The following is a 24,598-nucleotide window of genomic DNA, read 5'->3' as shown; positions in this document are numbered from 1 at the left end:
CACCAGCAAGTGAACAGCCGCTGGCTACATGCCTTTTATTGTTTCTTTGTTATTAGTACAATTTCTGTAAAAATCTAAAGTCCATTGTGCATAATAATCTGCAGTTTTTGTGAAATAAAAATACCAAAACTAGCCTGTCTGGAACCAGCACTATACTGTGAACATGAATTAAAGCTCTTCAACCTGTATCTGCATGATTTTATTCATGAAGCTCCTGCAATAAAAAAAACTCAAAGCACTTAAAAGGGCATCCCACTTTCCAGTTTCCACATGCCCAAGAAACTGCCAAGAATGGTAAAATGCATGTCTCCGGTAAAAGCCAGCACTTGCCTCGATCACTGAATCAGTGATAAACAGCCCCTGTTTAAACACAAGGCTTGGTAGCACTCTATATAATTTAAATTCAGTCATAAATCCTAAAAGACTGAATTCAAAATGTCCATCTAAAAGCAAGCAGATCTTTGGCAATGTTTCTGAAAGCATCATAAATGCTATGCACAGGCATGTCCCAAACCCCTTTGTCTACACAATATAGCATTATTTCTTACAATTCCTCTGTCTGAAGTTTGGTGCATTTCGATTTGTTTTAGATTTTATTGCAATATCTAAATTACTGTACTGTAAATATAAAATGAATTACAGGCAAAGTTCTCTTTCATCCAGAACACATTTATCGGAAGGACCCGACTCGATTGGACAGTAACCCAAGATCAAAACAGACCCCAGGAGCTACCCCTAGCCTTATTATTAATCATGCTCACTGAATTACATTAGGACCCAGGTCAGAACTATTGATTATTCTGGTGTTACTCTGTAATTGGCTAGAAGCTGGGCGTTAATTAACAAAGCAGCTTCACATCATTAAACTCCCATCATCAGAGAGTTTTACAGTGTAGAGGAGGGCTTTGCTAATGTTTTAGTTTGTGTATGTTTTTTTTCTATTGTTTTACTTTATATTCCATTTTCGGTACAATGTTATAGTAGTACATTAGCATATCATTTAGGTTGGTTCTGAAGCAAACTTGAGAAACATACATTATGGGACAAAAAGTGTTTTACTCCACATTATTGCCATTGTGGTTTAGTGTCTCTCTTACTTTTAATCTAATTTCTTTCTATTCTAACCCCAAACCTGAATGTCAATTAATTCTGTTGAAATGTGCAGAACTCCCAGATTAAAAAAACATAAGTGTGTTTTTTTCCTCTAAGATCCTTTTATTGAATCAGTATTGCATCTTGTGTTCTATTCTAACAAACAGGTAACATAAACTGGGTGTTATAATTTATATGGCCAGGCAGGTCAAACAACTTCAGATGATTATATGTGACTATGTGTACATTATTCACACTAGTCACCTTCTTGTTATAAAATCGAAGGCTTAACTTGCTTAAACCAATCAATCAATCAATTGACAGATTGTTTGTTGGCAAATTGCTGTTGTTTTGAATACATCATTACTTTTCAATAATTTTCCTATGGGATCAATAATGTATTCTTATTCTGACACTATAATGCACTTAGATCACATTTGACTCCAAGAGGATTATACAGTATTTTACCCCCTTGCATAAGTAGATTTACTCCAATGTACTTTCATTCATTTTAAATGCTTGCTTCGTCTCCAAAATGCTTCATTCATGGTGAATAGTAAGAAGTGGTAGCTCAGTGGATAAGGTGTTGGACTTCTGATTGGAAGTTTAAATCCCAGCATCTCTAAGACTGCAAAATGTTGCTATGGATTAGGGCATCTGCAAAAGTTTTGCTATGGTGTGTAGATAAAATTTGAGTAAAGATTGCATTTAATCAGATGTCACTGAAGGAGATGTGACATTAATATTTGTGTGATCATTAAAATATAATGTAGAATAGCTGAAGATATTAACATACCAAAGCATGCTTATGAGCAACATTTGAAAGTGTGAACCTCCTATTAGAATCAGGCTAATTATCCGTTAGCTAATTAGGTCATTAGATGTAGCTAGCTACATAACTATAATGAGTTGGTAGAAAATTATTTTTCATTTTATGGGCAAATTAGACCTTGTAACATTTTTTTCAGCACATCATATCCAAATTTTGGCAAACCCAGACAATCTGAATTGCCTAAATCCAATTATTGCTGTCCAATAAAATGTAATGAAGACCGTACAGTTCTTTATGACAGAGTTGTGTGTAACTCGTTCCTTTAGTGTTGTGTGTAACTCGGCCTGGCACTGATTTCATCTACTTCTTGATATAATAAGCATTCCCTTGGGCTGTTTACTGCCATTAAAAAGCCATGCAAATACGTTTAAAATTTCATTCTGTGGCGATGCCAATAACTGTAGCAGTATAATGGATCTTCAGTGTTTAATCTGAGGGGGCCTAATCACTTGAATTAGACAAAGTGACAGCAGCCACCAAGCTATTTCCTCTAGTAAGGGAATTTAGATTTCCTTTAATAACCATTTCTTTTGGCAGGGGAAATTCTTCTGCACTAGTTTACTAATCCACAGTAACAGAGCAAAGTATTAAATGTATCACAATGTTCTAAGTTGATATACAGTATTTCCCAGCACGACAGAATTACATTATACATATACAGAATACCTGTATATCTTAAGGCTTTAGAAACCATCCCGACACGCTTTTAAATCTTTCCACTGCTCTTAAACACTTTCAATATTCTTAAACCTACATAATTTTTAACATAATAAATTCTATATGGGTACTCACCAGTGAAGATACAACTTAAATGATGAAGATGATGACGAATAAGGGTTGAATACTAATGATGATGAAGGTGATGACGATGAAATTAATGTACTGCGTACCCAAAAAGAGCATTACAGCTCTTCGGGAAGGCTTAAATTTTTTAGGATAGAAAATGCTTATTTTACTGCAAAAATAATAAAAATAACTTTTAACAATACAACCTTTATACCGCAAAATCCCACGATACAGCAAAAAATCCGCAAATTTTTTTATATGTTCCATGTAAAAACCCACGTTACAGTGAGACCGTGAAAGCTGAACCGTGATGTGGCGAGACAAGTTAGTTCCTGTTAAATGTGTTCTCTTATCAGCCTGTCATTTTCCTCCCTATTGAATGTAATGTTTTACAGAAATATGTGAACTCCTTTGTCCTGAAGCCTTACTTGTGGTGCAAATTGTTTACTTACTTAGCAAAAGACATTTTTTTTTTAAATTGTATTTGTGGATAAGAATAAAGAACACTGTAAATAATGAATATTAATAAAAATTATTAATAAAGTAATAATCAAAAATTACAGCTGTTGTGTCAGGTTTATGCCAAGAGACTACACTTCATATCATCCACTGCCCCAAGTCACAAGGCACCTGCTTTATGTTTGCCAATGATTAGCACTTACTACACCCTTTTTTGTTGCTAATATCAGCTTCCCACCATTGTATGAGTGGTAACAAAAGATGTAAATTAACAAAAGTGGCCACAAAAGTGTTTTTGAAGAACCAAAGCATCTTCAATACTCTCTGTGAACCACTGTGTTATTTGGTAGTTATTTTCCAGCATCAAAACTTAATTCAATAGAATTCCATATAATAATACAGATTAAACTTCTCATATAAAAATCCCACAGATCCTCTTACATGCAGGGAGTGCACTGAATCTTCAGCTGGCTATATTGGGGGATGACTTAAAGTTAATTCATTCTCCGCCACATGATACGGTTTTAGATTACAGAAACATAATTGTGTGATTAATTACTTTAGAAGCTATTTACTGTCACCCATTACCCTGACATTGTAAAACTGATAGACAGACATGCTATTGATTTCCAAGAGGAAATTCTAAAGTGAAATATCTGGTACAGAACATCTAAATTGAATCAGTCCAATTTTTCAACATCAGCCTGACAACTGTAACTACACTTCTTACACATCCTTTAATCTTGCTGGATTGAATTTTCTTTTTACTGATAGCACACTTAAAGGCAGAGCCAGCAAAACTGTTGTTTCTGTCTGGAAAATGAGCTGTCTAAACCTTTTAACCTCCAAGCAATTGCTTGTGGGTCTACATTTGCATTCTCAATGTTCATAATTTTATATATATATATATATATATATATATATATATATATATATATATATATATATATATATATATATATATATATATATATAAAATTATGAACATTGAGACCGGAACTGTTACACTGTTGATTTTGTAGTTCTAGAGTCAAGGCCTCCGTTTTCAAGTACAAGACAAACATTAAGCTCAAGACCTACGCCAAGCTTAAGAACAAAAACTTCATGTTCTTTTCAAGGCCAAATCAGCTTGTTGCATTGCACTGATAATTAGGCTACATATTCCAGAAAAGGAATGACGACTTTTCAACCTTTGTAAATGCAAAATAAAAAACAAACTGACATGTTTACAAATGCTTAGGGAAGACAATAAATCTAAGATATGTACAAGTACAAATTTTAGTAATTCTAAGATATATCCAAGTAGAAAATCCAGTTCATCTGAGAGAAGTCCAAGTACAAATTTCAGCAAATCTGAGACAAATACAAACTTCAGCAGTGTAAATCTTAGATATTCAACTACTAATTTGAGTAAATCTGAGATAAGTCCAAGTACAAATGTCAGCAAATCCAAGACAAGTACACATTTCAGCATTGTAAACCTTAGATATGTCCAAGTACAAATTTCAGTAATTCTGAGACATATCCAATAGAAATTCCTGTAAATCTGAGATAAGGCAAAGTACTAATTCCAGTAAATCTGAGATAAGTCCAAGTATAAATGTCAGTAAATCCAAGACATGTACAAATTTCAGCACTGTAAATCTGAGACATGTCCAAGTCCAAAAACTTCAGACTTGAGTCCTACAGGTCTAGTATATACTTAACAATTTAAAAGCATTCTCTATTAACACTACTCGAATGCGGCTTCTCTTCCCAGTACCAATTCCATAACATTCTCACTGCTGGGTGAGAGTCACTCTAGTGCTAAAGCAATGTGAATGATGCAATAAGTTCCAAATGTTAAGTTGCTCTGTTATTGCTGCCCTTCACAATATGTCTATAATGGAAACTCACAGGAAATATGATTAATAGTGAAGTCCTGTTATGCATATCAGATTTATAATACCTCATAACCCTTATGGAATAATATTGCACAAGATTGACAAGCCAGAGACATTCAAGTATTAACCACGATATCCATTATAAGATAAGTTATATTCCATCTGTCAAATACGGCCTAGTTTCATCCAAGTAGTAGAACTCAATTGTCCTCTGAAGCCTTGATCAAAGATGGAAGTGCTACATCAGCCACATGCTGAGGAGGACAGGATGACCCCTGGGAGAAGTGGAATTGTAGGAGACTGATGGCAGCATAAGCAGTGTCCTAGTAACAGTCAGTGGAAACTGCACATCAATCACTGAGCTTATTTATGTAGCAGTCTCCTGCACTCTCTGCTCTCAGACAACTGTACTAAACTCGTCCGGGATTAAAAGGTGAAAACTCTGCTCTGCAGGGCTTCAATGCCACCATGTTTATAAGCAAAAGGCTTGGATCAGACCTGGCTTTAAGGGTTGTAATGGCAAAAGTAAAAGCCTCTGCCAAAGTGATACATGTAACGTCATGTAGAATGACTTTGATTTTCAGAGAAGGATCGAGAGAGCAAACAAAATTGAATAAAGAAACACAAAATTGACAAGAAAAAGTGGCCCTTTCAGAAACAGTGGGTAGAGTCTTATATTCCTCACACTGCAGACCTTATTTGCTAGTTTCACTGAAGTTAGTGAAAGATTCCTCGTAGGCATTAAATTATAATAATTTAGGTTAAAGAGATGAATTTTAATGACAATTAATATTGACAATTTAAGCGATTATGTAAGAAATAGATCATTTTCCTACCAGGATTATGACTAGAGCCACAGAACTATGTATCCCATCAGCCACGTGTCACTAATCACTCACACCCGCTCCTTGTCAGCCCTGATTAGCTCACCTCACCTTGCACCACGTTCTGTAGCACACATTTGTATTCCATGGATGTTAATGTTAGGATTTTCCTGGGTTCATCCTTAATTTATGGTTTTCTTTATTTGTCTTAGAGTTGCATGCATAATAAATTAATAAACACTTGCATGTGGCTCAGCTTGTAATACAAGACATTTTATAACAAAAGAAATTATGTTTTATTCGGATTATACTACAGAGACCTCCATAAATGTTTAATGCTCATACAAATAAAAAAATATATCTGGCTTAATAGTTGATAACAGTTCATCTGAACATCTTGCTATTTATCATTATCATCATCATATAGTTCAGATTTTAGGACACATTGCAAACGAAGGTCTGTACACTGAAGCTACAGTAGAAACTATGAACTGCTAAAATAAAATAAAAACCTGGACAGCCTGTTCTAAACATGTGACATGTCGTCAATCTTTTTCACACACCACTGAGCAGTCTAGGGCAAAAATCAATGCCTGGACACAGAGGGAGGCATTTCCATAATTATAAAGCTCAGAATGAAACATTTGCTCTTCATACTGAAACACAAACAGGAGCTCCAGGACATCGCAGTTGAATATTATGTGAGCCAAATGAACAATGTTCATCAAAATATTCCCTTTGCTGAATTGTTTAGTTTTAAAACTTGATGATAAGGGAGCCATTATAACATTATTAGGAGGCTTTATTGGACCCTGTAGCTCTGGTCTCGGAGGAGATTCTGACGCTCCAGCTCATGCCAACAGGGAGGGGGGGGAAGTTTCCGAAAGAATGAAACAAATGAGCAGAAGCGTGGTAACAGGGACAGTGGGGATTTCCTGGTTGTTAAACAGGTATATATTGCAATTACCCAGTCGGAGTACTGCTTGGCACTTGATCCCAAAATCACAGTCGCGTGACTCTCACGTGGGGGCAAATGTACATAAACACCAGTTTTTCCAAGCCAGTGGTGCAGGCATGGGAGTTTAATAGAGATAGACACTTTATCTGAAACAGTGTTCATCCCAGACACACTTGGTTAATCCAGAAAATATTACTGCGTTATTTGATTCCTGTATATAGTTAAATGAGTAATGAATGATAAATGGACTTCCATTACACTGTTTACTCATGTTAAAGTATATAATTTATTAACTAGAATGTCAACTAGAACTACTGTCCTATGTACCGATGTGGGTTTTGCTGGCATCATTAGAGTTGAATAGGTTAAATAAGAGCTGACACCAAAACAATAAATAATATAATAAGTAAGCGAAAGGATGTGGTTTTATCAAGAATACTTCCACATATTGAAAAAATACAATCTCATCTCAAATCCTACTATACTATGAATCATAACGTCCGGTCTCCAGGGCGGTCTAGTCTGGATTTAAATCTAATAACCAATAACACACATCTACACCCATCAACGCCCTAACAATCTGAAGTACTACATGAGGCACAGAACCTAATAGGAATCTGTTTGTGTTTTATACCGCAGAAGTTTGCCCATAATCACACTTTACATTTATGACTGTGGTTTTATAATTGTATTGTGATTTTTAACTGTTTATAGTTAAAAATCACTGTTTAAAATAGAAACTGTTAACAATATAAAAAACTTATCACTTATGGTACAGCAGCAGTAAAGTTTTCTCAGCAATTTTCTTTTTTTTTTTTGTTTAAAAGTTAATGTCAAAACTATAGCTTTTCATTTTTATTCTGATTTCCATGTAGGAATTTTCTTTCAGATCCTGCTTTACGTTTGACTATTCCTTACAAAACAATGATACTGGAGACTTTTCCTGTAAATGTAGAAATGAGTGTGGGTTTTCTTTTTGTAAAAAACAAGTACCCGGTATACATTTTTAACACAATGTCATACAATTACCTGATGTTACTAAAGAAAAAATGAAATATAATACAAATTTTCATAAACCTGTCATTTGAATTACAGGCAAAGCTTCTGTCAGAGCTGCAGTTATAGATACAGCAATTTATCATACCTTTTGACCAACTTAAGTTAACAAAGTTGTGGTATTGTGTATCCTATATTACTTCCTCTTAACATTAACTCTATAAATTATAATAAATGTAATAAAAATATATATATATTTTTCAAATTACTGTTATGAGAGGGTAATGGACACTCTTGGCCATGTTCACACAGATGCTGTGAAGACTTCATTAGAGTCTCTGTCAGTGCATGTGAGGATTCTCCTAAACCAGTGTCATATTGTGAGTGTGTGCTCCAGATGAACCTAGATTAATAATTAATTCTCTAAAGCTGATTTGTGTTTTTGAATCCTGTTCCTTTTTTAGCCACCATGGGGATGTAGGTTCAAATTTTATGACAGAGGGCCGTGTCAGGTTTGTACTTTGTATTCAGCTTGTTTAGACGCCTGGGATAAAATACTGCCAAGTAAAATAAATAAATAAATAGTGCTTAAATACAATTTCACAGCCTTCTATTTTTTTGTGCAGAAAACAGAAAGAGATAGACATGTTATGTATGGAATATTTTTAGCAATTTAGCTCTTTGTTACCAAGCGTAAATTAGCACGTCTGAATGCTTAATATATTACAGGTGCATTGAAATAAACAAATACAAAAATGAAATCTTAGTAAGTTGTGCTAAGGGTATAAGAAACATTCTAGTGTCAGCCGTGTCCTAAAAATAGAAGCCTAATCCATAATAAATTGCATCTAAAACCTTCAAACCCATCAAATAGAATGATGAACGGTTTCCCCCAAATTGAGTGCAGCTCCATGCCCACATTTATCCATATTTATTAGCATGCTGGGTTTACTCTGTAAATCTATTGCATTTCATACTATGGATATTTGTTTGCATCATTCTATCCAGATTATATAAAAAAACGTTTAGATCCTTTTTCCTATTGAGGAGAGTGAGCCAGTGAAATTGACCACATCTGACCGATTTCTCATTATCATCTGCATCCCAAAGAGCAGAATATTTGTAAACAAACTACATCCAATAAAATATTTAGGCTATGCCTCAAATGCCAGACACTCATTAATTTAAAAGGAAATGTTTAAATGTTTATTGCCCATCTGTTTCTGATTGTGATGTCTGCTTATAGTCTTCCACATCATTTATTCATCTATACAGTGAGAGGAGGCAGAAAATCAACACTCTGCTTCTGTATATAGAGGGAATACAGAATAATCCAGTGTCTGTGTTCTTCTTTCTGTTCTTAGGTCAATAGAAAACACAGGAAGTTTAAACTTGACATTTAAGTGTGTTCGGCAATAAAGTAGTCCAGTCTTGAAATATGTCAACTTTTTTTCAGCAGATCCATCTCAAATATTGATTGCGTAACCTGAGGATGATCTGTACACCGCCAGAGACTGATCTGTTGAAGTTCTCTAATCCTTGAGGTGAAAGCGATGGTTGGTTGCAAACTGCTTTTAGAAGTGTGTGTGCTCTGTTAAAGATAGAAGGACTGCAAGACACCATGTTTTGATCCTGTGCTAGTTGGTGCATTGCTAACCTGAGAATGTTTTCTATCAGCAACATAAAGATATTATGCCTGATTATTGAACATCTGTTTAGACATAAACAGTCTTCATTCATAGTCTCCTCTAAAATGGCAGCCTTTTGCTGCATACTAAAAGGCTTTAGTGTTTGAGATAAACATGAGATTGATGACCATAATTTCAGCTTGCATTTATTCATATTTACAACTACATTTGGTACATTAGATCATGTCACCTTTGGTGGCAGTCAACCTAATAATAGGATAAGCAAAAGTATTGGAACAGTGAATGAAATTTGCATATCCCTTGCTTGCAATAACTGGCAACCTACTAACATCAACCACAATGTTTCATTCTTCTTATTTGTTTTCCTGGCTTGTACAGCAGCTTCTTGTGGTTGTTATTTGTGTAGGGTTTCTCCCTTTAATCTTCTTATCAGGGAGATAGATGCTGCTCAGCTGAGTTGGGTCTAGGCTAGTCTAAAACCTTCCACTTGTTTCCTCGGATGAAGTCCTGGTGCGTTGACGAAGCTTCTACTATTTAGACTGGATGTGTTTCTCTGTAAATTGGCAGAACGTTTCTGGAGACTTCTGAATTCCTTCTGCTGATACCATAAAAAGTTACACATCATCAACAAAGATTGTAAACCCAAGTCATGACATGCCTGTCAACCCACTACATTTGAACGATAAGCTCATTTGTTTTGGATCATGATAAATTGGAATTATGAAACTTTTTTTGAATACCAGTTAGGTGGCACTATTTTTGGTTCCAGAACTTTTTTGTGGTATAGCCTCTGTGTTTCTGCTCTTAAAGTCGTCTTTGAATGGTGGACTGCTTCTTGTGGAAGTTGTTGAAATTTTTTTTTCATTATTCTCTCATAGTGATTCTGTCACCAACTGCTATTGTTTTCCTTGGCTGAATAGATGTCCGTTGTTAGTAAACCAGGGGTTTCTTTCAGAGACCAAACCCAAAACTCAAACCAGCTTAAAATTTATCAGTGATATTCTGCAGTTTTTGCAAAACAAATATTTTGGGTTCTTTATTAGTATTTAGCTGATATGTGTCTAAATGTTTCTGTAGACCTGTTCAACACAACCATCTGTGGTTATTTTTCAAAATGTTGCCACATATTTCGAAGCAGACAAATATCTAGAATGTCTTTGTATAATGTAGCATTAAAATTTCCCTTCACTGAGTCTACGGTCTCAATCATGTTCCAGCATGACGATGCCTCTGTGCACAAAGTAAGGCTCATTAACACATGACAAGCAAGTCCATAGGTTTTGATCCATAGGGGCCCAACATTGCAACTTACAGAATATCTTGGTGCCGATTACCACAGCACACTTTCAGAGGTCTGAGAAGTCTGTGCCTTGAAAGGTTAAATATTAAAACAAATCCTAATCACTTTGGTCCAAAATATAGTGAAAAGCTTTCCCAGAAGAGTGAAGGTTGCAGTTACAGCAAACCTGGAACCACCTCTGGAATTGGATGTTCTACAACATCACTTTTAGGTGTGATAGTCAGGTGTCTAAAGAATTTTGGCTAAATGCTGTACTGTACCACTTCGTAATGACACAACTCTTACCTGCTGTAAAGAACATAATACTAATTAAACTACATGAGAGATTTTGTTAGAAAATTATGGAAAATAATTATATAATTGTTTATTTGTCTAAATTAATGTATTTCACTTTGCTCACTATCTATCTCTCCATATTTAGCTACATTACATTTCAACTTTGAATCTTAGAGCCCTTCAAATTAAGGCTAAATGTAAGATTATCCCATACAAAATCTATTTCTTTTTGTGCTTAAGCATAAGCTGACAGGCAGCTGTGGAGATGTTGAAATACTTTTAAAACATAGTTAGAACAAATTACTTTGCATGTGTGATATTTGTTTTAGACGAAACCTAAACTGTATCCAATCTCTCTATTCGTGTTTTCTTCTACAGTAACAAAATCATGACTCACTATCTCATACTGAGTCTTAAATTGAACCCCAAAGGCATGATGAACATGGCTACATAAAAAATGCATTATTCCTCAGAAAATAGTCCTCGTGTGTTTCACAGCATGAGTCAGAGAATTGATACTGGGTCTAAATTATTAGTCGAAGGTATTACACATGTTTTATTCATAGATGGGTGGGTCACAATTTACTACATTTTGAATAACTCATGCATTTATTGTGACATACTAATGTTGTAAAGCTTCAGAAAAAATATCACCTTCGATATTAAAATGTAAGAGAATCATGGCTTCTGTGCTTTTATTCTGTCTATTCTGAAAACAACCGTGGATTTGCAGCCGATATTGCAGTTGTTAGTAGAAACACAGCACACCTGACATCATACTTTTACATTTACTAGCTAAAGGTTTAAAATTCTATAATATAAAGGCAGGTAAAATAGCAGGTCTTATTGGGCCTTCCTGGTATTCGGTGGTTTGTTCCTACCAAAGGACAACAAAGTGAACCTGTGACAGGATTAGGAGTGCCCCAGGCTCATTAATGTGCATTTAAGAAGCAAACTAAGGGGAAAGGTTTTGGAACCCATGCTACATATGAAACAGCATAACCACACCAGACCTTAATGGCAAAATCATTTCCTTATGGCCGTGGCCTCTTTTAGTAGGATCATTCACAATGCAACATGATGTGCTGGACAAACAAGTCCCAACATCGCAACTTACAGAATGTATTGGTGCCTATTACCACAGCACATTTTTAGAGGTCTGAGAAGTCTGTGCCTTGAAAGGTCATAACTGTTTTGGTCACAACTTAATACCAGTAACCACAGGCAATGAGGTGGAAATACACTCTGAAGAGAACATCTCAGTTCACATACTTAATTCTCAATTTTATCCTTTTAACAGATCATATGTAATGGATTTGTGATTTAAGTGTAACTTTAGTAATGCATATATCTTTCTCTGTTCTTGCTTTTTAAAGTTGTTAATGAGTGCCCAAATAGCATAATATCTACAAGCAAACTGCCTAATTACAGTTCATTCATTTCAGTAAAAACATCATGCCATCTGGGATAATGAGTAAAAAAATCTTTTTCATTGCTAGTCAGTGATTACTAAATTCTTGGAAAGAGCAAAGAAAACAGCTCTGTGTTTCAATGGATTCATTTACACTCAAATTGCAAGTTGTTTTATTTCATAGGATGAGAGGCATTAACAGTAACAGTAGGCATTCATGACATCATCTACAGAAAGAACGCAAAAGTTATTAGTGCAAAGAAACTCCACTTATCAGAATCAACTGAAATCTGGAAATTTTGATTAGCCTGAAAGGGAAGTGGAAGCTCAGTGGGTAAGATAGTGGACTTCTGTTTGCAAGTCCCTTAAGCCTCAATTACTCAGTAGTATAAATACGATAATTGTAACTCACTCTGCATAAAGCTGTCTGCCAAATGCCACAAAAGATCAATGCCTTAAAACCTATAATATTTTAATATTGTTCTATCCATGGTGTCTAGCATAGAAAATTGACAAAAAAACCCTCAATTTGATTGAACCAACAGTTTTTATATGAGTCAATTAGCACTTTCAGACGTTTCACAAACATTCAGTCTTTGCAAATGTATAGTTAAGAAGTCACATACTACTGTATATGCCATAATATCATAGGATGTTTAGACCTGGTTTAAAAAAAAAAAAAACAGTATTGCTGTCAGTTCTATTATACTGAATATAATATAACATATTTATTATATGCTGCCAAAAAATACATTTATATCACATGGCAATAGAATTTATTACTATGATTGGTCAGATTGGTCAAATGGTAGTTCCAGCTATGACAAATCATGTTTTATATGAATGTGTTGTCTTTAATAGTTTATAGTTTCTAAAATGTTAGGGACCTGTACGATAGATTATACACATAATCTATGAATAAGCAAATTTAACAAATTAAAATGTATAGTCTTTGATATGATGAAGCTTGGACACACGAGTTATGTCCAAGTTCACATTATTCTTTAAAGGTTTCCTCCATAGGAGGCCTTTTTTTATATATGTAAAATGACAAACGTTTAGTATTATTAACTTCAATATTCTCATTTGGAATGGGAAGATCAAAAAGTACATACGAATTTTATGTTAAAGTGTCCACATACTTTTGTCTATATAGTGCATTTGTAAAAGAAATAGGAAGACATGAAACAACTGAGAATGCAGCAAAATCTAAGAAATAGAATGTAAGAAACTGTTTTGAAAAAGATTAAGCATTAAAAACCTTTCCCCTGCTGCCTCCTTTTTATTCAGGAAAAACACATATTTCTGTTCAAACAGAAACATGTTACCCATGTTTCCTTTTCAATTTGTCTCTTTCCCCCTTACATATCCGACCTCCTGCTCATTACAAGTAGAGATGTGCCTGCTAAAAGGACAGACGGTGGAACGAGAGGACAGAAGGTCCAAGGGGCCGTGTTGCTTCCAGACAAAACCGTCCCAGATGACTGCAATCATGACAGATGTTCTGGGCTTTTCTAAATCCCTAAGCCCTTAGAGATAAGAGTGGGATGAGAGAAGGACAGGGGAAAGTTTGAACTGAGCAGATCTGTCTGGATGAAATAGACACAACTGACCCAAAAAAATCAATATCTGACTTTCACAACAAGCTCTAAAACATGCTAAGAAGATGAATACTTGGAATTGCTCTGAATGATAACTCAGGATAAAGTTGAGGATAATAAAGGCAGATGAATAAATAGCCAAGCTCCTACGTACAGTATATGCTTAACTTTTTGTAACCTCAGCTGTCTGTTTTCCAACATTTAATTATTTTACCTGCTGTAAATAAAAGGCAATGCCACAGATTCCAATTGTATAAAAGAAATTTGTTTTTTCAGCATTTTCCACTGATACCAATCAGTCTGGGATGCCAAAAAGAGCAATTGGCAATACACATATTATGTGGAATGCTAGATTAGTCCCCCTGTCTCAGATCCAAGTGATGGGAGGCTTGGCTTGCAGGTGGAATTGGCAATGCAGTTAGTGATCAGTCTCTGACTTCTGTCTCGTTTCCCATTCATGAAGACACCAGATGGCTCGTGCTGTCGGTTTCCCCAAATCAAAACACCACATACCATTGGAGATATAGTTTGAAATGTGGAGCTCAAAAACACCCACAGTGCTGAAAACTGTGTATATATATATATATATATATATATATATATATATATATATATATATATATAAAACCACAAACATTCTGTTTTTATTTTGTTTGCAAGAAATAGGCATGACATGAGTTAAGCTCATTTATACCACAGTACTTGAGTGTGATTGGTCAGACGGTGTTCTCTTCACCTCTGACTGGACTGGTTTAATGTATATTAATGTGCTCCTTCCAAAGGCATTTTTGTTTTTATAGAAATGACTCATTCACAAGAAACTGTATACTGGAGACTACAATTGAAGACTAATGATAAAGTGTTCTTATTTAACAATAATACGATTAAATCGATGAAGTATTGATGAATTTTATCTGTAAATTTATTGTCAAATAAAACATGAATAATAATGAATAATAGTAATAAAATCAATCATTGTTCTTAAATAAATGTAAATGTCTCCCTTGCCATAAAAAGAATTAACCCCCATTTCTGTCTTTCAACTGTAACATTATTATTTTCCTATGAGAGCACAACCTGTCAAATTTTATTCATTACATATCTCATTAAATATATATTTTCAGTTCTACTTCTACTCATGTCTAACATTATAGTCAGCAGTCCAGCAAACAGCATGTGGTCGTCCTCAACTGATGTGAGCAGCATCTTTAACTTTCTATTTTTTCTTTCAGAGATTATGTTTTCTGGAGCATATGGCTCTGAATCCAGCAGTCAGTCAAGTGCTTCTATAATGAGCATTAACTCTGCTAAAGTACACAGAGAATATTAATGTCCAATTGTCTCCTTTTTCTGCATTATAATCTAATGTATATATATTTCCTCCAGAAGCCCAGTTGCTAATAAATAGCTTTAATTTAGCAAGCATTTATTAAATTGCTTGGACTAATTAATCCACAATTATTCTGAAATGAAAAATCAGTCAGTGTAGCAGACACAATGTCAAGTTCGCAATGCCTTTTTTTTTCTTTCACCCTTTTATTTGGAAATAGTGCATGAGCAGACCAGGCCTGCAAGCAAACTGACAGAAGAAAGAGAATAAAGCAGGCCGAGGAGACTTCATGATGCATTATCTGCTTCCAAGTTGGCTTGGAGAAGAAACGGCTTCTCTGTCCTCACACAGAGATCCCATACTTCAGCCTCAGGAGACAACTAAGCTCTGGACAAAGATTGGACTGCACAGTGTCATGTGAGCTCTCAGAGTTTAGTTCTTTTCATGGTTACAAACAAGGACGCACAGTATCTCAAATGCCAAACCCTGCTTTTTCATCTCAGCCCTGATGTTCTGCCTGAGTCTGTCTTCAACAGCAGCTCAAGGCCATATAATCATTGAACATTTTCATATGAAAATAAATGATTAAGAATAGCAGCCTTGACAGCCTTGACAGTGTGGGGTAATGGAAGTCAATGCTGTGGATTTTCTGCATTTTATTACTTTCTTTCTTCTGCTCCCAAATGTAAAACACGGTGTACTTGGTCTAATAACATTAATGCTATTTATTAACTTGCTCCAGGGTGGTTTGATACTGAGCTCATGTTACTGTGGATCTTTACATATTTTTCCCATGTCTGCAAGGGTTTTTTCTTTTTTAAAGAGCAATATTAAATATACAAGAAGAAATTTGACGAGTCTCTTAAAATGAAGTCATTTGTTTCCTTTTTAGAAAAATTCACATTTTATTGCTGAAATTGCACACAAGAATATCTGTGAAAACCCATTAATGCACGTAGTTGCCATATTTTAATCAAAATGCGAATACAAATAAAAAAAAAATTTTTATTAAAAAAATCCATTTTAGATTACTCTAAAAAAGGTAAACGCACTGTAAGGTGTTTTCTTCGTGTTTTAGTTTGAAATTATTCCAAACTTTCTAATAAGAATCTATGGATTTATGGGTGTCCTGTGATTGATAAATAAATATCTGATTGCTGAATAATGTACCCCAATTAAAGTAGCTGTTTAGGTGGATCATTTTACATACCATTGCATGAATGACTGCCTGACACATAATATATTATTATATTTATTTATATTTATTATATATATTTATATATATTTAATCAAATGATTAATTAGTTAGATATTGGTTGCTATGAATACAGGCACCATCAGTTGTTTTCTTATGATACATTTATCAAAGGTATACAGTAGCATAAATGTTAAGTCAAGTCAAGTTTATTTATATAGCGCTTTTCACAACAGACATTGTCTCAAAGCAGCTTTACAGAATTTAAGAGTTGTGAATGATGTGTATTTACCCTTGATGAGCAGCCATGGTGACTGTGGCAAAAAACTCCCTTAGATGTTATGAGGAACCAGACTCAGAAGGGGAACCCATCTTCATTTGGGTGATATCCCGAGTGTGGTTATAGTCTTTAAACAATACAGAACACTGGAGAGTGAGAACTAACATGAGCACTGGAATGTAAGATTATGAGTAATGTCCTTCCTACAGTCTAATACAGTCATTTGAGATTATGGAACCGATTATGGAACCAGAAGCTACTTAGCAACTCAAAAAATAGCTCAACATTTGAGATCATCATAAATTCAACACCAGCTTCTCCATGCCGGAGCCTTTAAACACTCAAAGAGGTCCAATGTCCAAACACTACATGAAGTGGGATCCAAATAGCGCTGGTACGTTTCTAACTAAACTAAAGCTAACAATACAGGCGCCTCAAGCTAGCCATTAATTGATAACATCATGATGAATACCGGCTGACAAAGTAAATCAGTGGCACACAGTTAAAGAGTTACAGAGTTACAGAGGAACTAATAACTGAAACTGCACCATTACCAGCAGCATTAGATTTTATTCCCTCATCTCCTACTCCTAAGTCCTCATAAACCGAAAACATAGTCTCAAAGCTTTCTCTGGTAAAAACCTGTTATGTTCACTTGAAGTGTCAGTGATTGGAGCGATATTGCCTCTAAATAAAAAACTCTTCACAACAAGGCGGAATGATGCCCTCAGCAGAGCAAGAAAGCAGCATGATTTCCATCTGTACTGACATGTAAACACTTCAATGTGAGATAGGAAGGCGCAATAGCATCTTCCAGACTTGGGGAGACTTGAGAAAGTCTTGGGGTGACTGTCCGGCAAGATTTTAACCAGCTTTTACCACTGCATCACTAAAATCATTTGATCCAACTCCATCATTGTGGTTTGGCAGTATCACTGTATGTGAACAGAAAGCCCTGCAAAAGTGTGGTTAAACTGCCCAACACATCACTGGGACCCAACTACCTGCCATTTAGCACTTCAGTAGTTCTACTTCAACCTGTACACTCTGTATCATTTCTGTATAATTCTAACTGTTTATAATTTTACAGTGGGGCAAAAAAGTATTTAGTTAGCCACCATTTGTGCAAGTTCTCTCACTTAAAAGGATGAGAGAGGAGTGTAATTTTTATCATAGGTACACTTTAACTATGAGAGACAAAATGAGAAAAAATAATCCTGAAAATCACACTGTCTGATTTTTAAAGAATTTATTTGCAAATTATGGGTTTTTTTGGTCACCTACAAAAAAGCAAGATTTCTGGCTCTCACAGACCTGTAACTTCTTTGAGAGGCTTTGTCCTCCACTTGTTACCTGTATTAATGGCACCTGTTTGAACTCGTTATCAGTATAAAAGATACCTGTCCACAACCTCAAACAGTCAGAATCCAAACTCCACTATGGCCAAATCCAAAGAGCCGTCAAAGGACACCAGAAACAAAATTGTAGATCTGCATTTGGATGATCCAGAAGAGGATTTGGAGAATGTCATATGGTCAGATGAAACCAAAATAGAACTTTTTGGTCAAAACTCTGTCATTGCCAACAAAGGGTATATAACAAAGTACAGTGGAACCCACTTATCTCGACCTCGGTTAACTCGACAACCCTATTAAGTCAACGTTTTGGAAGTAGAACTGCCAAATTCTCGCTTTGTCTAAGCATTTTTTAATGGTTATGTCGACTTTTTTATGTCGCCGAACCCTGATATCTCGAGCACAAGGGGGGAAAATTTTGCCATGATCGGCACTGTGCAGCCGCAGAAGAACTCTACAGATGCTACAGGTGTTGTATTGTATACTGGTGAATCTCTGCTGTTAGTTAGTGCACTTATGCCTTTTGTTGTTAAATGTTATGCAATGAACGGGAAGCGAAAGCCGCGCTTGGTAGGAGCGCAGCGTGGAACGTGGGATAAGCAGCAAAAGCATAGAATGAACAACGGCAGGATCGGGGGGGGGAATCCGCGATGCGCTTTGGGAAGAAAAGCGCAGCCGTTGAGAGAGTGCCGGTGGGAAGACACGTACCGGGATATGCATGAGCGATAACAACGAATGTGCATGTATGTACATTTTTATAGCATGCCTTCATCAAACAAATCGCGGCAACGCTGTTGTGTAAAAAAAAACTCAAAAAACACGTGCATGCACATTCTCATTTATTTAGCACAACATGTACATAAAGAAATTTCAAGCACGTTAATATATTGCCGCCATATTGATTTTCGTTTATCTCGATCATCGGTTATCTCGATGCTTTTTGGCACCCCCCTAGGACATCGACATAACCGGGTTCCACTGTATTGAGAAGAACTTTTGTTATTGACCAAATACTTATTTTACACCATAATTTGCAAATAAATTCAAACAATGTGATTTTCTGGATTTTTTTTCTCATTTTGTCTCTCATAGTTGAAATGTACCTATGATGAAAATTACAGGCCTCTCTCATCTTTTTAAATGGGAAAACTTGCACAATTGGTGGCTAACTAAATACTTTTTTGCCCCACTGTACATTCACAACATATTTTAGATTTTTATCTATATCATCTATCTGGATACCAACTGTACATACACTGTTTAATTTTCTTTTTTACCATTGTACATGTCAAATATTGTACATTTATATGCATTATATTTCTCAACATACACCGATTAGGCATAACATTATGACATTATAAAATTATGACAGGTGAAGTGAATAACACTTTTATGAAGATTATCTCTTCATCAGGCACCTGTTAGTGGGTGGGGTACATTAGGCAGCAAGTGAACATTTAGTCCTTAAAGTTGATGTGTTAGAAGCAGGAAAAATGGGCAAGTGTGAAGATTTGAGAAAATTTGGAGGGACAAGGGCCAAACTCTGGTGGCTAGGCGACGAGGTCAGAGCATCTCTGCAGCTCTTGTAGGCTCTTCCTGGTTTGCAGTGGTCAGTATTTATCAAAAGTGGTCCAAGGAAGGAACAGGTGGTCATAATGTTATGCCTGATCGATGGCCATCCATAAAGTTATGCATGGTCAGTGTATATTGTGCCTTACACACATTTTGCACATTTTTTGCACAGTGGTAGCCCCTCCCCAAACCACCTTCTTAATACTACACCAGACTTCAGGACTCACCAGGAGTTGGTCCAAAAATGAAATAAGTTGGGCAAGTGTATTAGATTTCCCCAGATCTGCTCCTCTTGGGCTTGCATGGACTAAATAAAGTCTACATTTATAGTATTGGTGAAGCTTTCTGTCATGTCATGGAGGCTAAGGCAGCAGATGCAAGTGCAGACTTTTATTTGCAAATTGAGGAATAAGTCAAGTCAAGCTGGCTTTAATGTCATGCCAACCATACACAGTGCAGTACAACTATAAACATACAGACCACAAAGAAGGCTATGGCAGGCTAAGCAACAAACCGGCATGGGCTCGATAAAAGGGGCTGCTGGGAATTGTATTTTCTGTCTGCTTTCTTCCATACTGACACACAATGTCCTATCTACAAGGCTTTTGGGTTTTTTTTGGGGGGGCGGGTTTCCAATTTCTTATTTATAGTTGGACTGATGCCAATAGTACTACACTACATTACACACACATGCTGATACACTGACTGAGAACTAATTTCCAGAACAATTCACATAAAATCAAGTGTAGCATTAATTAAGTGCTTGCAGGTTAGGTCTCCCTATATGTTGCGACCTGTGTCAGAACGTAACAAATGGAAGAATAATGGGGATATTTACCAAAGTCACAGCAATCGATATTTTACCAATTTATTACATGAAATCATTTAGTGGTTTGGAGCTTTTAAAAACGTGACCCATTGGCCACCCAAATGCAAAATACCTTAAAAGCAGACGTGGTTTGCATTCATTTGTTTGTCAGCCAATTTGGAACAAAACATATTATTCCTCTACAACTAAATTCATTCACAACATCATAACTTTTCCCCCACAATCATCCATATGTGAACAGAATGAGTTCTTTATTGTAATGAACTGATTAAATAACTGCACAATGAAATTCAAAGCCTGCGACACTTGAGTGATTAGTGCTGGTCTGATTGCTTCTTCAAAGCAAAGCTGAGGCACGAAAAGGCGTTTCAGATAGAGGAGTGTAGATAGACTCATTTTCATTTCAGTGCCTATAATATCGGTTCAGCTAATGAGTCGCCAGTAAGCCTCTGAACAGCGGGCCTTCAGTTTCTAGTTGCCGTAAGCACCACAGCAAATCACGCCAAGCTGTCTCAATTTCCAGGAAGAAAAACGGTAATGTTTCCAATTTCTGTAGTGTTCAGAGTACGGAGCAATGATTCTTACCTTGATTTTCATCAATTTTGCGATATTAAATATAAAAAGTCCACACGCCTCTTTAATAATAGCAGGTTTTTGAGATGTAATCACAAGATAAATCACAGTAATTTCTGAACTTTTCTGGAACTAGAAAACAATGTTTCTAATGTGCTTTTATTCATTTTTTTCACATCATAATCTGGGATTTTAACAGAAGTGTGTACACTTTTTATATTCATTGTGATAATCCAGATTATATTCTGTAATATTACGTATATGTATTGCATATTATCAATATTACGCAATATCGAAATTTTTAATCTGTTTGTTCAGAAGGTATGGATTATGGATTTGTTCTAATCCGTTATAGTTTTAATAACAACGGCTACAACATGTAGAACAAAAGCGACAGGAAATCGAAAGCCTATGACAAAAACTAATCAAAAATTATAATAGTTTTTTTTTACTTTCTGTAAAATGTTTGTTATATTTTTGTAAGGAGTCTCCAGTGTCAGACATTTGTTACAGTCATTCATCTGCATGCTGTTTACTGATATATCTATCTACCCCTAACTGCATGCATGCTTTTCCTTTAGGTTTTCCAACATAGGAAATCTTTCAGGAATATTGTGTTCAAGCATGTGACAAGGTGCAGTTCTTTGTCTTAAACTTGTCTGGAAAAAAAAAAAGAATGACATATTTTTATAGTATATAGTAACATAAAACAATCTTTCCTCAGTTTATCGCGGTTCAAATCTCGCGGTCCCACTTTATCAAGATTTTCAATTTTGCACATAACTATTTAGTATTTCCGAATGGTCACGATTTCAGTTCATCATAAGAAATGAGTAGCATTATAAGAAACCGTAGGTTTCTTTTTAATTATTGCTTGTAGTATCCACTGATTTAAAAAATAAAGGGTGGAGTTGAAGACATAACAGATTCATCACAGATTTAGCCAATGAAAATAAAGAATCCAGTGACGTGTATCTTTAACTCAGCCCTTTTTTGACGCCATAAGACATTTCAAACAATAAAGAAGCGGAGAAACTATGCACAGGCTACGCTACAGTACTGTACTGTACTACAGTACTTACAATAAATGTGACATTTCTACGAATTTACACAATTCATCTCGCTATATTCTAGCAAATGTTTTCTGTGTGTGTTTAAAGAGTGTGGGAGGATGATTTATGGCTTAAACAATACAAAAATGAATTTTTGGCTGGCATCCATTTATTTCATACAGGAGACGATTGTATATAGTATATAATTGCTATGATTGCAAAAGAAAGTATAATGTCATAAAAAATTATTTTATTTTATTTATTTTTAAATGAAGCAAAACACTTCACAACATAATGTTATAGAAAAATATTTAACCTTCTTATTCATACCCCAAAATAATACATTTTTGGGAACTTTCCATCTATATCTCTTGTATAATGGAGAATTTACCCTTACCATCCTCTCAGTCAGCAAAACATCATAGCAGTCAGTGAAGCTGGGGGAGAAGGTAATCAATATCATCCACTTCACAACTTTAAAGCTTCTGTATGTAATGAGAGCAACATATGGATCAGCACAACCCGGACCGTAAGCAAAAAAAAAAAAAATAAATAAAATCACACAGAGATGACCTCATCGGCAAGAAAGCAACAACAAGCAATGAGGCAGCCACAACAGCCTATGAGACACTGGGTGGCAGTTCACAAGAGGAAGAAATCACTCAGTGTCAACTTGTTAAACAAATCGCTCAATTTGTCTGCAGAACGTATCATAAATTTGCAACTCGGTACATCACGACACGATTCGCATCACATCGAATTTTGATAAATGCTAACAACATGCAGGCAAAATATTTATGCATGTTCTCCCAAAAATTAGGTCGAGGGGGAAAAACTATGTTATTGCTCTGTTAGTAGGTCAGAAAAGCAAGCTGTGTTTTCCAATAAAACATGGCTGCATAATCGCACTATATACTGTATGTAAAGGTCAGTTTGGGCATTAAGCAGCTTTGTGGGTCTTTAACTCGTAAGCAACAATTTGCTCTTTATGTTGTGTGAATTCTCTTCAAGCAGTTCAATGAGGTGTAAAATGTAATTATGGTATGGAGCACTACATCTGTAGTAAAAGAGGATTATTTAAGGATCACTGGATATTTAAGGGGTTAATTAAATATTCTTCGCCTTGTAAAAGCGTTCTACTTTTCAGATTAAGGAGAACTGTATTCAAGGGTAATTTATTCAGGTTGTATAAATGTTAAAATCTGTTTATATCATGCTCTGTTAGTTATTATTAACTTTAATGCTCATTTTCAGCTCAAATCCCTAGTGCTGTGTAACATTCTACATTTCGAGACACTGTCGCTTGCACAAGATGCCATTGTATTCAACATGTAGAAGAGAAAAAAAAAATTATAGGGAAACATTTATTCACTTAAAATTTATATTCTTAATCTATTAATTTATATAACGCTGCTTTGCGACAAAGTCAATTTGCTAACAGCCATATACAAATGAATTAAACCAATATGTACAATACCGGAAGACTAAAAAACTACAGAGGAAGCATGTAATGTTTACCAAACTTTTCATATTCATTATTAATAGTAAAATGTAATATATTAATGAATCAAAATACCAAATATCGCTCTGTTTGTTTATTTAGTGACAAAACAAACCTTGGTAATGCAGTCAAATAAATCTTAAACACGTATCGATGCCAGTAAGACTCACAGCTAACTAAGGGGGCTTTCACACTGGCACTTAATCCAAAACAGCATGCTTCACATGAAAAGTTTTGAACCTGAAGGCTGTCATGTGGTCCAGAAAGCACCCCGTGGTCCTGAACCCGAGATGACTCGTAGGAGGTGGTGTGAGTGGAACTGTGGTGCAATGTCCCTGAATGTCAAAACAATCTATACTCGACTGAACACTCGTTCAGGAAATAAAGTAACCTGCGCATATGTTGTAATTATTAATGTTTCAAATATTTAACTTCATATAAATAATTTGTATAATGTTATATTATTATTCTTCTTTTATATAATTATTATAAATTGTAATTTATATAAATATTATATACCGTAATTTAAAGATTTTTATTTTGAACATAAATAAGCCGCGGTAGATAGTGTGTGTATAAGCCGCAGGTGTCTACACTGAAACTAATGAACTTTACATGGGATTTAATGAAAGACAGTGCCTGTTACACGGTGTAATGGGTGAAATATGTTGCGGCTCCTTTAAGAGCAGAGCGGTATTTTGGGAATAGCCTACTGTCGCATTTTTTCTGGTATTACTGCATGTGTGCAAGACCGAGGAATATGTCCTTATTATTTTCTGATGCTCATTTCTAAGTTTCTTTGACTAACCTGTAACGCTGTTGCCAAGAAAAATAAAAAAGCACG

The 24,598-nt window shown here is 35.4% G+C and overlaps 1 protein-coding gene across 3 annotated transcripts in view; it reads right to left on the bottom strand.

Annotated features, from left to right (window-relative positions):
• pde4ba (phosphodiesterase 4B, cAMP-specific a) overlaps window positions 1-24,598 on the bottom strand; it is a 171,362-nt gene that overhangs the window by 143,632 nt on the left and 3,132 nt on the right. The window contains exon 1 of one of the 3 annotated variants that reach the window (XM_083566848.1): window positions 5,889-5,950. The exons of 1 other annotated variant lie outside the window; for it this stretch is intronic. Coding sequence is in view for 1 of the 2 variants with exons in the window: in XM_083566846.1 (XP_083422972.1) it covers window positions 5,747-5,794 (48 nt within the window). In the remaining variant the exon portion in view is untranslated. Of the gene's footprint in view, window positions 1-5,746; window positions 5,810-5,888; window positions 5,951-24,598 lie in introns of those variants that run through there. One more of the 3 variants, XM_083566846.1, reaches the window with a different exon arrangement.

This window comes from Silurus aristotelis (genome assembly GCF_946808225.1).
Source record: "Silurus aristotelis genome assembly, chromosome: 2".
NCBI classification, from domain to species: Eukaryota; Metazoa; Chordata; class Actinopteri; order Siluriformes; family Siluridae; genus Silurus; species Silurus aristotelis.
The sequence above is the reverse complement of the archived record's forward strand: the minus strand, read 5'-3'. Positions and strand labels throughout refer to the sequence as shown.